This window comes from Pipistrellus hanaki (assembly GCF_964339955.1).
Source record: "Pipistrellus hanaki genome assembly, chromosome: 1".
Lineage (NCBI taxonomy): Eukaryota > Metazoa > Chordata > Mammalia > Chiroptera > Vespertilionidae > Pipistrellus > Pipistrellus hanaki.
The window spans coordinates 60455060-60468485 of NC_140503.1; the positions used below are offsets into that span (position 1 = coordinate 60455060).

Sequence of the window (13426 nt, forward strand, 5' to 3'; positions counted from 1 at the left end):
TAACTCCTTCTGTTACAGGATAATGAGAAGCTAGGAAAATTCCAGGGCAAGAGGACTAGGGAAACTGAGACAAGAAAGTTAAACAAGGCCAAGATCTTATATTTTCCAGCCAAGGATGCTTGAGAACAAATGACTAATACCTCTCCTTGCTAACCAAGACTGCAGGAAAGAAGGGGAAGTTTTAATGCCTCCCCAACCACAGAATACACAGTGTAAATCACCCTGGAACTGCTAAGGCAGGAGGAAAGAAAGAAAGAAAGGAAGGGAGAGATTTATCTCAAAGAAGTCAGTCATTTTGGGAAAGGAAGAGAGAAGAGGAAGTGTACATCACATTGTTTAAACTGAGAAGCCAGCAGTCTTGGGGCTTGTTAAAGATAAAACTGCCAAATGCTTCTCATAAATTCTGGGAAAGCCATAAAAAAAGCAAAAGGGAGACCTTAATCTGTACCTAGATATTCAGCAGAGAAATATAAAAACCTACAGACAGAAGGGAGTACATCCCCTTAAATCTCTACCAGGCTCACTTCTCAGACTAGCTGGGAAGTCTGCCTGTGCTTTCATAAGCCAGATGTATGACAGATTTGCTTGCCTTGCTTCTTTAATAAATTTACTTGCTTTATTTCATAAATTTGCTTTACTACAACGCAATCAGCTGGGGTCACTCTTTGAATTCCTTCCTATGAGACAGACATGAACCGAGGAGGGGACAGCCCTCTCCTTTTAACTTGAGGGGCTGTCTGATATATATATATTGGCATTTCTGGTGCCTATAACACTTCCACAGACTTGATGAAAGAATATACTTTGTCCCTCTGCAAACTTGATTTTTATTCTGCTGGTAGGTGGAACTACTCCCTGAATGTCTAAACAAAGTTCCTTCCATTGAACATTCAGTCTCGTTCCTTCTCAGTTGTATGCATCTTGATTCACACCCTGACTCTTTCTTCCTACTTGTGTTATCTTTGGCAAATTCTTTATCTGTCTAACCCTCTTTTTTCTACACCCTTTCCCTCTCCACCAGAGCTGAAATGCTGTGGTTGATCACTTGCAAATGTTACCTGTTCAAAGTTTGTGGGCCAATATTCAATACATCAAAATTTAGAGTAAGGAAAGGTTTATTGATCAAGAAGGCCCAACTCAAGCTGATGGGGGTGCCTTATAGCTTTCAAAAATCCATCTTAAGAGAGTCCAGAATTCAGGCATCTTTTATATCAATGGAAAGGAGGAGAGTAAGGCAAAAGTGGGTGGGGGTTGTAGACAGCTAGGAGATGGCAGGGATCCAAGGAAGAGGGAAATTTCTAAATCTCTGTTTCCAGTTGGTACATTAATTCCGCCCCCCCCCCCCCACACACACACACTGATCTGGATCCAATCTAGAAGATCCTATGAATCTTTGATAAGCAGGCTAAAATTGAGAGAGAGAGAGAGAGAGAGAGAGAGAGAGAGAGAGAGAGAGAGAGAGAGATCAAGCATTTTACTGATTACACAAGGACAGAATATTCTGACCAGCTGTGTCCTTAAATGAAACCTTTGGCTTCAGGGCTAAGCATGAACCCAAGATTGCAGCCTATTTATGACCTTTAACCCAAGTCTTATTCAAAATGACTCAATTGTGGAAATTCATATCTCTAAAATTAAGCTAATCCACCAAACCTAGGTTTGCAAGCCAACCCCAGAAATAAACCCTCTGAACCCAGGCCAGATTCTTCATAAACTGGCCCTGAAGGCTCCAGCCTTAATAATTCATCACATTCTCAGGACTTTCCTTGTTCTAACAGAGGCTGATTCCCCCCACAGCTGTGGAATGACCTTAGTCCAAGACTGGCAACTCCTGTTGTAATGGGGACCACCCACTCCATATCCACCTGCTTCTCAGCTAATTGGGGAGCCTCTTTCTTCAAGTACAACCTGTCCCCACAGATTCCAGTCAAGGGCACATACCTTGGTAACAGGCTAGAGCACATGCAGAGGCAACCAATCAATGTGTCTCTCTCACATCCATGTTTCTCTTGGTGTGTCTCTCCCTTTCCCTTCCACTCTAAAAATCAATGGGAAAATATCCTCGGGTGAAGATTAACAAAACAAACAAACAAACAAACAAACAAAAAAATCACTTTAAATAAAAAACTAGCACTCTTGTGACAGGTCCTTATAAGTAGCAGGAGTAGAAACTGAGAGGAAATTAGAGCCAGAAGATGAGGATCATGGTACTATTCTATATTTTCTTTTTTGTTTGCTTCTTCTTTAAAATGTGTATTTCTTTTAGTAAGCACAAAACTCGAGTTTATATTGTTTTGTTTTCTAAATTAATCATGAAATTCGGAGTGTCTCCTGAATGAGGAGTCTGGATTTACTTTTTCACCAAATACTCCAAAACAAGCAATCATCAATCAAATCAATAAACATTCCCCATACTTTGGGTATCTTTCCAATTTTGCAGAGGATATACAGGATTTGTTTCTGAACGTGTTCCATATTTACACCTGCATTTCAACACCGCAACATTCAAGTTGCTGCCATTTTAAAGTCATACCCAAGGACTTCCCGATATCTATATATCCAACAAGCCAAAGATTAAGCAAACATTTTTTTAAAAGTCCTTAATATTGAAAAGGAAGGAAATATATATTTTAAGAATTCATTTTTATTGACTTTTTAAAGAGAAGGGAAGGGATGGAGAGAGAGAAACATTGATGTGAGAGAGAAACATTGATCAGTTGCCTCCTGTATGCACCCCGACCCCTCTGGTGATTGAACCTGCAACCTAGGTATGTGTCCTGACTGGGAATTGAACTGGCAATCTTTTGGTACATGGATGACACTCCAACCAACTGAGCCACACCAATCAGGGCAGGAAATATTTCTTGACAAGGACATGCCAGGCCCAATTGAGACAATCCAGGAACTCTCGTCAATGAACACACACACACACACACACACACACACAGCTAGGTTAACAATTATCACCCATGTAAAAGGAAAGATTAACAAGAAGCTGGATAATTACTAGAATTGTAAAAATGATTTTTACAATTATTTTTAAAAAGCTTTTACAAATCCAAACCTTCAGTTCAACCTAGATGCTTAATATATACTTACATGTACATACGTATAAGTTTTACCTTTGTATGTATCCAAGTTTTGTCTGCATAGTATTTTTTCTCAACTTTCTAAAATAATTTTTTAAATATACAATATATATTTTTTCTTATAATCTAGGATAAAATCATCTTATCATCCAAGAATTTGTATCTGGCCATGATTCTCTTTTGGGGACGGTTAAGTCCTGACAGTCTATATATCCCGTGGTGCCAGGAGATGCCCCTCATTAAATAGGGGAAAGCACTGAGGTACAGAGAGCGGGATTTGCCCAAGATGATATGGGGAATTCCACCCAAAAGAGAGACACTAATCAGTGTTCACTAATTTGCGCTTGCTCTGCCTCCTGGGGGAGCACCTCTGAGCAAAAGCTCCAGAGCTTCAGTGTTCTTGGGGTAGGGTGGTTGTCTAAGAGTGGAACCTGCCCCTCCTCCTCTGGTCACGCCCCTCTCAAAGCCCCGCCAGTTGGTGTTCGGAGGTTTGGCCTCCATGGATAAATAGCGTGTTTTCTTTTGTCATTCAGTCATACCCTTGATGTGATAATATGCTCTGATCATTGGATTTCAGAATGTAAGGAGCTGGTGCTGGTGAGTTGGTGCTGGTGAGCTGGTACCTAGGGTGGGAGTGGTCCTGGGTGGCCAGCACAAAGACGAAGTTCTGAAGTAAATGGCCTCAGCCAAATTTCAGGGTGGCAAGAACAATTGGGTTTGGACATTAATGCTTAGCGAAGGACCTGGGAGCTGAGTTGGGCAAAGTGGGCAGAGCCAGGACTAAGAGGGAAGACCAGAGACCTAAGAGTGGAACCCACTCCTCTGCTGGTTGGATTCAGTAGAGGCTGACTTCTGTCTATTCAGGATGAATCAGGAGCTCTGGATAAATAATCCTTTCCCCTCAACCAGCACTAGAGGTGTGTGAAGAGAGATCAGAGCTCTCCTGTCAGGAACACTTTAACGGGACTAAGGCATCTGTTACGGAGGACTAGGGGAAAAAAGTCATCTACCCTTGTCAGTAAATGGGAGTCTGGATTTAGCTGACAAAAGATAGACTGACAGGAGAAAAGGAATATAAGTTTACAAATTTTTTTTTTTTAATATGGGCAGGATTTCTCAACAAAGTAACCAGACATAAATAAAAGCAGCAGTTAAGACTAGTGAGCTTATATACCCATCTCAACAAAGGTTTGGGCTTAAAGAGAGGTGAACTGTGGGGAAGTAACTAGGAAATATATGGGGGAACTAACGGAAGAGTTGTGTGGGGTTTTTTTTGGATTTTTTTTTTTTTTTGTACTTTGGTAGGCCCCCAATTTTCTTTTTTGCTATTATGATGATAAAAAACATATACAATTTTTAATTTTTTCAATATAGTTCACATTCAATATTATTCTGTATTAGTTTCAGGTGCACAACATAGTGGTTAGACAATCATATGCTTTACAGAGTGGTCCCCCTATTATTTCAAGTACCCCGCTGGCCCGTACATAACTATTACAATATTATTTGTTTTGTTTTTTAAGTAAGGTTCATTTTATGCAGGCTCATCTTGGAGCTGGCTCTCTGTCTTCTGTGATAAGAGTCACTCTCCCCATCCTGATCCAGGAGAGGGAGGGAGGAAATGTATGTCCTGCTTTTAGGCAGATAAGCACAGAGAACCCTTCATGTATCTGTGGATTATTAATTGCCTTCAGCTAGAAATAACCCTTTTGCCAAAGTGGCATGTTTTGGGGTGGCATATCGTGATCACCTTCATGGATCCTATTTTCTAATAATAACTTTTATTTTACTCAAAACTACACATGCACTCAGTTTAAGGAAATGGTATTTCATTCCCTACATTTGCCACTAAGAAAATGTTTACTACTCAGAAAATGCTGGGTTCCAATTGTTCCTCATTCAAATCTTTCAGAGGAGACTTTCAGTTCTAGAACTCAGTTCTTTGTTATTGACCTCCTATTTCTCTTGGCATGCCAAAGGTGATAGAATGGGGCTTTCGGTATTAAGTGATATCTTATGATGCCCTCTAAGGTACTTGCCTTCTTTCACAACAAGTAATGCCCTCAAGGACTTTCGTTCATACTCCCAGACCCACTTCCCACAATTGTATCACAATTTTGGTTAGGACACTATTCAAAAGTTCACCTCAGTGTGACTATGCCATTTCTATTTAGAGCAGAGTTGTAATTATATTTTAGGATGAGGAAGACAAACTTTTTCTGCAAAAAGTAGTTAGTATATAGTTCAGATTTTGTGGGTCAACTGGTCTCTGCAGCAAGCACTCAGTCAGAGGAAAGCGGCAGTATTACAAAAAATAAAATAAAATAAAAATAAAAATAGTAACAGACCTGAAATTTGAATTTCAAATAACTTTCCCATTTCACAGAATATTGTTTATTTTTATTTTTCCAACTACTTAAAACCATTCTTAGATTAAATGGTACAAAAATTAGTATTGGAAGACATAAACAAATGGAAGAATATACTGGATTGATAGAATCAACATCATTAAAATGTCCATACTTCCCAAAGCAATTTATAAGTTCAATGCACTCCCCATTAAAATTCCAACGGCATACTTCACAGACCTAGAAAGAACTCTCCAAAAGTTCATCTGGAACAAAAAAAGACCCGAATAGCCACAGCAATTCTGAGAAAAAAGAATAAAGTAGGAGGGATCTCAATACCAGATTTCAAGCTGTATTACAAAGCTACTGTTCTCAAAACTGCCTGGTATTGGCACAAGAACAGACATACAGACCAATGAAACAGAACAGAGAACCCAGAAATCAACCCAAGCTATTATGCTCAATTCATATTTGACAAAGGAGGCAAGAGAATACAATGGAGTCAAGATAGTCTCTTCAATAAATGGTGTTGGGAAAATTGGACAGGTATATGCAAAAAAATTAAACTTGACCACCAACCTTCACCATACACAAAAATAAACTCAAAATGGATAAAGGACTTAAACATAAGATAGAAAACCATAAAAATATTAGAGGAACTCACAGGCAGCAAAATCTCAGACATATGTCAAAGCAGTATCTTCACCGATACTGCTCCTTAGGGCAATGGAAATTAAGGAGAAAATAAACAAATGGAACTACATCAAAATAAAGAGCTTCTTGCTCAACAAAAGAAACCATCAACAAAACGACAAGAAAGCCCACTGCAAGGGAGAACATAGTTGCCAATGTTATCTTCAATAAGGGTTTAATATCCAACGTTTACAGGGAACTCATACAACATAACAAAGGGAAGATAAAAAACCTACTAAAAAAATGGGCAACGGACCTAATTAGTTTTTGAAAGAGGATATAAGGAAGCCCAAGAGACATTTGAAACATGCTCAAAATCACTAATTATCCAAGAGATGAAAATCAAAACGACAATGAGGTACCATCTCACACCTATCAGAATGGCTATCATCAACAAATGACAAGTGCTGGTGAGGATGCAGAGAAAAAGGAACCCTGTGCATGGCTGGTGGGAAAGAATCCTGGTGCAGCCACTGTGGAAAACAGTACGGAGATTCCTCAAAAAATTAAAAATGGAACTCTCATTTGACCCAGTAATCACACTTCTAGGAATGTATCCCAAGAAATCAGAAACACTGTCAGAAAGGATATATGCACCCCTATGTTCATAGTAGCACAATTTACAATCAGTAAGATTTGGATACAGCCTAAGTGCCCATCAGCAGATGAATGGATTAAAAAGCAGTGGTACATCTACACAATAGAATACTACACTGCTGTAAAAGGAAGGAACTTCTACCATTTGCAACAACTTTCACGGCGCTGGAGAGCATTATGCTAAGCGAAATAAGTCAGTCAGAGAAATATAAATATCACATGATCTCACTCATTTGTGGATTATAATGAACAACATAAATGGGTGAACAGAAACATATCCAGAGACAGAGAAGCATCAAGCAGATTATAATAATTTGTGTGTGTAGTGTTTTAGTCTTTTTTGAGGTGGTTTCTCCCCCTGCTTCCGGGAATGCTGAATATCCATGATCTAGTAGGCAGCTACCATGTTCTATAAATACAACGTGGTGACAGAATTCCTACTCTCATGAAGCTCATAGTCTAACACAGTGGTCGGCAAACCGTGGCTCGCTAGCCACATGCGGCTCTTTGGCCCCTTGAGTATGGCTCTTCCACAAAATACCACGTGCGGGTGAGCATGTACAGTGCGATTGAAGCACCCTAATTAAGTTAATAACAATGTCCCTACCTATATAGTTTAAGTTTAAAATATTTGGCTCTCAAAAGAAATTTCAATTGTTGTACTGTTGATATTTGACTCTGTTGGCTAATGAGTTTGCCGACCACTGGTCTAACAGGTTCAACAGGCATCTAAATAATTATAAGTGGCCGAAACCGGCTTGGCTAAGTGGTAGGGTGTAGGTCTTCGGACTGAAAGGTCTCAGATTCAATTCCAGTACCTCGGTTGTGGGCACGTCCCCAGTAGGGGGTGTGCAGGAGGCAGCTGATCCATGTTTCTAATTCTCTATCCCTCTCTCTAAAAAATCAATAAAATATAAATAATTATAAGTGCAATGAAAGCACAGAGAGAACAATTCTGCCTATTGGAGAATGAGAGGCTCAGAAAACTTAGAGGGAGTCGTATATAAAGTGACCTCTAAAGAATAAAAATAAATTCTTTATAGAAAGAGGTGTGGTAGTGGGGGAGGGGGCACTCTAGGCCAAGGGTGTAGGTGACAGATGTAGTTTAGATAGTTTAAGTGGGGTGGCAAGGGCCATTAGACTAGCAAAAATTGCTTCAAACCAGACTGAGAAGGGCTTTGAATGCCATGCTTAAGGGTTAAATTTTATCTTATAAAGAAGCCATCTATTCTATTCAGGTAAGAGTCACGTGAACAGATTTACCTTTAAGAATAATTCTGGCAGGAAAATAGAGCATGAGTATGAGAGAGAGAGAAGAAATAGGGAAACCAATAAGGGTTACTCTTTCCCAATCTGGATTTGGAATATCAAGGATTTGTACCAGGCAGGAAGAATCATGTAGTGTCACATAAGAAAATAACCCCAAGAAGGAGGTCAGTTAAAATGGAATCAGTCACAGGTTCTCATTAGATCCCTTGGGAGATTTTTTTTTTTTAAGGATACTGAGGTCTCACCTCTTTCTAATTAAATCAGAATCACTAGCATGACACCAGGCATTGGAATTTTTAAAAGTTATCAGAGATTCTAATATGTAATCAGGGTTGAAAACCTCCAGCACAACCCATAAATGAGGAGTGTAAGGAAAACAGTTCCGAGCATGGCTATCTCAATGGACTGTGTCATTCTGGGGCACTAAGAAAGCTAATTAATGTATATTATTTGTTGGTAATACTTTAAACAGAAAATGGCACCTGCAACAAATATGCACTTGTTAGCATATTTATTCGCAAAGTTTACTGTGAACTGATGCTAATTAAAAAAAGAAGTATGTCTTTGCATAAGAATGAAACAAATTCATAATCCTATTCTAAACTAGGCCTACCCATACCTTGTTCTAAATCAGAAAAGAACAATTCATAAGTTAATATCTGTTTTGTTTGGTTAATGACCTATGAAATGTCTATTATAAATGTACTAGGATGTTAAATGTATGCCAAATACATGATGAATATTTTAATTTATTTAACAACAGACATTTATAATGCAACATATAAAATGATAAAAGAGACAATATTTTTATAGTTGGCAGGAGAGTGAAATGGTTAAAGACATACATTTTGAAGACAGACAGACCTAAGTTTTGAATCTAGATTTCTGTCACTTGGTAATTGCTTGTTCAAAGAACCGCAATTGTTCAAAGAATCTCACTTGCTCATGCTATCATTTCCTTGTCTGTACAATGATGATAATAAGAACTACATCACAGGATTGTTTTGTGAGTTATACTTTAAAATGTATCTAAAGTCATTTACATAGTAGTTGACATTTCTATGTATACATCTTGGTTCTTGCACTCAAGGAACTACAAAAATAAGATAAACCAAGACAAGCTATAAGGCAGTGTTATCTTATAAATAATGACTTAATAGTTAATGCATCAATTAGAAATCTTTCAGTTTCAAAAAATAAAAACCACCTCCACTATCTTAAGAAAAGAGGATATCTATTGAAAGGATGTCAGGGATCCATAGGTTCTGCAGGAAGCTGAGGACAGGCTTAAAAAGAAATCCTTAGAAACCCAAGGAAATGCAGGTTAGGTATACAGCTACTACTGTAGTTCCTCCAAGAGGGGAAAGATCACACCACATCTGACTAGATAAGGAAATACATTATCAAGAAGGCTTTTTGAATTGGATAGATTGGGTGGGTAACTATCTATCTAGGCACTAGATATTTATATAATCTTAAAAAAATGGATAGATTAAAAAAATTTTACACAAGAAATACTTAAAGAAAAACTAGACGATACAGGTAAGTAGAAAGTAAAAAATAATTTCTGTGATTTTTGCAACCTAGGGATAACCAAGAGTAATATTTTAGTAATTAATATTATTGGAATAGTCTTTGGGATTTTTATCCTTTGGTCTATCATATGTTGCAGACATTTTTCCTCAGGCTTTGTTTACTTTTTAACTTTGTGTAGTTTACTTTTAAATATCTAGGCACATTTTTATCTTACAAAAATAGGACCATACTGTTTTATTTTTTGTTATTTATTCATTTGAGAGAGAGGGAGGGAGGGGGACAGGGGAAGGTGAAAATAAATGGGAGGAAAGACGGGAGGTTGATTTTTTTTAATTGATTTTATTTTTTAGAGAGGGAGAGAGGAAGAGAAAGGGAGAAAGAGAAATATCGCTGTGAGAAACATTGATCTGCTGCCTCCTGCAGGTCCCCAACCAGGGATCAAGCCCTGCAACCCAGGCATGTGCCCTGACCAGAATCAAACTGGCAGCCTCTTGGTGCCTGGGACTACATTCAACCATATGAGCTACACCAGCCAGGCCTTGCTGGCTGATTTTTATATATGCCCTGATCAGGGATTGTATTCCAACCTTGGCATTTTGGGACAACACTCTTAGTAACTTGTTTTTTCCACCCAATAAGATCTTTCCAAGTCAGTAAGAAAGCCTCTACAACAGTAGCTTTCAAGTTGTATGGTTTTAGGATTATTTTATATTCTTTTAAAAAAATATTTATTTCAGAGAGAGAGAGGGAGAGATAGAAACATCGATGAGAGAATCATTGATTGGCTGCCTCCTGCACATACCACACTGGGTATCAAGCCCACAACCTGGGCGTATGCCCTGACCAGGAATCAAACCATGACCTTCTGATTCACAGGTTGATGCTCAATCACTGAGCCATGCCGGCTGGGCTATACTTTACTTTTTTTTTTAGTACCTAACCCTTAAATTCATTAAAAATTACTTTTATATGATTGGAAGATCTCACTTAATCTAGTACCAAGTAGTTAACTCTTATTTCCTAAATGGAGCTTTGTTATTTTCTTCTTTATTAAAAAATACATTTTAAATTATGTTTTGCAAACAATTTAAAACTGCAGATGAAGCTAAAGTAGCTCTTGACCATTTTACTCCTCTTCCGGTTTTTAGAGCAAAACTACCGTTGGTGCTTTTCCCTTGCAGAAGGTTTCCTTCGCATTTAAATTTATGTATGCCGAAATAGGTTTGTGGCTCCTGACTGTTTTTCCCCCCTCCTCACTTATCTTTATCTTTCTACATAGATCTACCTTTTTTTTTTTTTTTTTTTTTTTTTTAAGACCTGCAAGGTGTTCCCTGATGCAGATTACCATGTTTATCTTATCTTCCCTCTACCGATGAACAGGTTTCCAATTTTCCGTTATTCCTTCACTACCACTCCCCAAAAAAGCTGGGGTCTGAGTTCCATTGTGCGCATGCGCAGGTGCCCATCTTTGGGTTCCCTCCTAGAGAGGCGATGGCTTTGGGTACTTGTTCACGTGGTGGGCCCTGGGAACCGCGGCAGGTGCGCTGGGGGGCGACACACACCTAGACCGACGGCCCGGCCAGGACTCCCTGCACGGCTTCGCGCGTAGTTAGCACCGACATTTTCCTTCCTTTCGCAACGGACGCCGAATTTTTATTTTATTTTTTTCCTTTTTTTTTACCTCGTAGGCGCAACCGTTCCCAGCACCGAAACCAGACACATCACCTTCAGCCCCCTAGCTCGCACGCCTAAGGAAGCCGGCAAGGAAAGCCCTCGCGCCCTCCAGGGCCGTGACGCCGGCTTCCGGGGAGCGCACCGGAAGCCGCTGGTGGCCTCTGCGTCAAACTCCACTCCGGGGGCTGTCGTAAAAGTGTCGTCCCGCGGCGGCGTCTCTGCCACCGGCCACAGGTCTCCGCTCGCCTCAGGCCGGGGGTCTGCCCCTGCGAGCGAGCGTCAGTTTCCCTCAAGATGGCGGACGAGGAGGCCAGGGGTGTGGAGCGCATGGAGGTCAGCCCGGGCTTGCCCCAGACGCCGCAGGCGCTGGCAGCGGTGAGTCCTGGTGGGCAAGTTCCTTTTGTAACCCCCCGGTGTCTCCCGGCCGCCCGCGCTTCCGGGGACGCGGGGCTGCACCGCCGATGGCGGCTCTGGGAAGGGGGAGGTAGTGGCAGGGATGGATGGGGAAGGGAGCCACCGCGTAAAAAGCCACTCACCCACATTCCCGCTGGCCGGGTCTCCGGAATAGAACGCCGGTGTCGTTTAGGAGGGCTGACGGGCTTAAGCGTGTCTCTGCCCTGAAGCGGGAAGAGCTGGGGGTGTGGGTGGATGGTCTGGTGTGGGGGTCTGAGGCGGGGTCTGAGGGAAGAGCCATTTCCCCGGTAGACGCAGCGTTAACCCCTCCGGGGGGCGGGCGATGGGAGCCCGGGATGCAGCAGCTGGTGCTGGGAGGGATCGCTGGCTGGGCGGGCACTGGCGGTGTCAGGGTATCCTGCCACAGTCCACTCCTGCGTCCGCGCCTGTCAACATTGGGAGGCAGGGGGAAAAGAGAAGAGGTGTAGCCATGGCAGTCCTTCAGTCCAGGATCTTGAGAACCCCAGGCCTAATCCTCTCAATGGAGGAACCCGTCTTCTGCCGCTGCTTTTATTATATATATATATATATATATATATATATATATATATATATATATATATATATATATATATATATATATATTATTGATTTTTTTTACAGAGAGGAAGACAGAGGGATAGAGAGTTAGAAACATCGATGAGAGAGAATCATCGATCAGCTGCCTCTTGCACACCCCCTACTGGGGATGTGCCCGCAACCAAGGTACATGCCCTTGAATCGAACCTGGGACCTTTCAGTCCGCAGGCCGACGCTCTATCCACTGAGCCAAACCGGTTTCGGCCTGCCGCTGCTTTTTAAAGATGGGAAAAGAGACTTGCAGACATTTCCAGTCGGAGAAAAAGCATTAATTAATAGCGGGTTCTATAGATTGAAAGAATGGGATAGCAAGAGAGTGAGCAAATTTGAGTCCCGTCGTCTGGCTGGCTACAGAGAGAAAGCTGACTGACTGAGTAGGATAAGAGGTAACATTAGGTAATATTCTGGATGCCTCCCGCATCTAGTGGGGGAGAAAGACAGGAAGTAGTCAAATATGGATTCTGGCATAATGTTGACTTTTGTCAGTTGGCATTTATTTTTGCATACGGAAAAGTGTAGGATGTACAAAAGTGTAGGATGTACACCTTTTCCTGAAGTTTCTTTGGTTTATAGTTTCAGTGAAAGTTTTCTTGGAGTGTTTTAATACTGCAGACACTTGAGCATTGTTTTATGAGAGAACAGAGTGAACTCCAGAAATAAGAGTCCACCCCAGGGACTGGCTAGTTTGGCTGGGAGAGAGAAACCAGGTAGGGAGGGAGTTGGGATAGGGGTTTGGCCACCCAGCTATGACAGTGCTTGCAGCTATCCTCTACCCCAAATAGTAAGTCAAGCTCACTTCACTGCTGGTATTGAAGGAGGAAGCATCTATTTGAGATAATAAGAAATGAGAAGATGGGAAAAGTTTGGAAGCAATCGTAAACATCTGGTTTTAATGGTAGCTTGTGCTTTTTACATCGTAGAAGTAATGGAGAAACTGTGCTGTGGGAAGAAGTGTTACTATAATTTTGTATTGCTAAAAATGACTAATGTTTATTTAAAACTTTGATATATTCTTTCCAAGTAGTATAGTAAAATCTCATCAATCTCGACTTAACTTATTTGGGATTGGAAAGAATGGTACAGGAATTGAGCTAGAATTATGTTGCAAACTCTATAAGAAATATTAAATTTCATTGGGTAAGACTTTGGATTTTGCAAAGTAGCAGGTAGATTCCGAGAGGTGTAAAA

At 40.7% G+C, this 13426-nt stretch overlaps 2 protein-coding genes across 6 annotated transcripts in view; one reads left to right on the forward strand and one right to left on the reverse strand.

Moving 5' to 3' along the window:
• Nucleotides 1-11852, reverse strand: part of TMEM62 (transmembrane protein 62) — a 51727-nt gene extending 39875 nt beyond the window's left edge. The window contains exon 1 of one of the 4 annotated variants that reach the window (XM_084903263.1): nucleotides 11743-11852. In XM_084903263.1, coding sequence (XP_084759389.1) covers nucleotides 11743-11748 — 6 coding nt within the window. In that variant the 5' untranslated portion in view covers nucleotides 11749-11852. Of the gene's footprint in view, nucleotides 1-11213; nucleotides 11330-11742 lie in introns of those variants that run through there. The other 3 variants (XM_084903267.1, XM_084903264.1, XM_084903266.1) reach the window with 3 other exon arrangements.
• The window catches only part of UBR1 (ubiquitin protein ligase E3 component n-recognin 1), a 133323-nt gene continuing 131352 nt past the window's right edge, over nucleotides 11456-13426 (forward strand). For both annotated transcript variants that reach the window (XM_084902813.1, XM_084902814.1), the window contains exon 1: nucleotides 11456-11581. In XM_084902813.1, coding sequence (XP_084758939.1) covers nucleotides 11501-11581 — 81 coding nt within the window. In that variant the 5' untranslated portion in view covers nucleotides 11456-11500. The remainder of the gene's footprint in view (nucleotides 11582-13426) is intronic.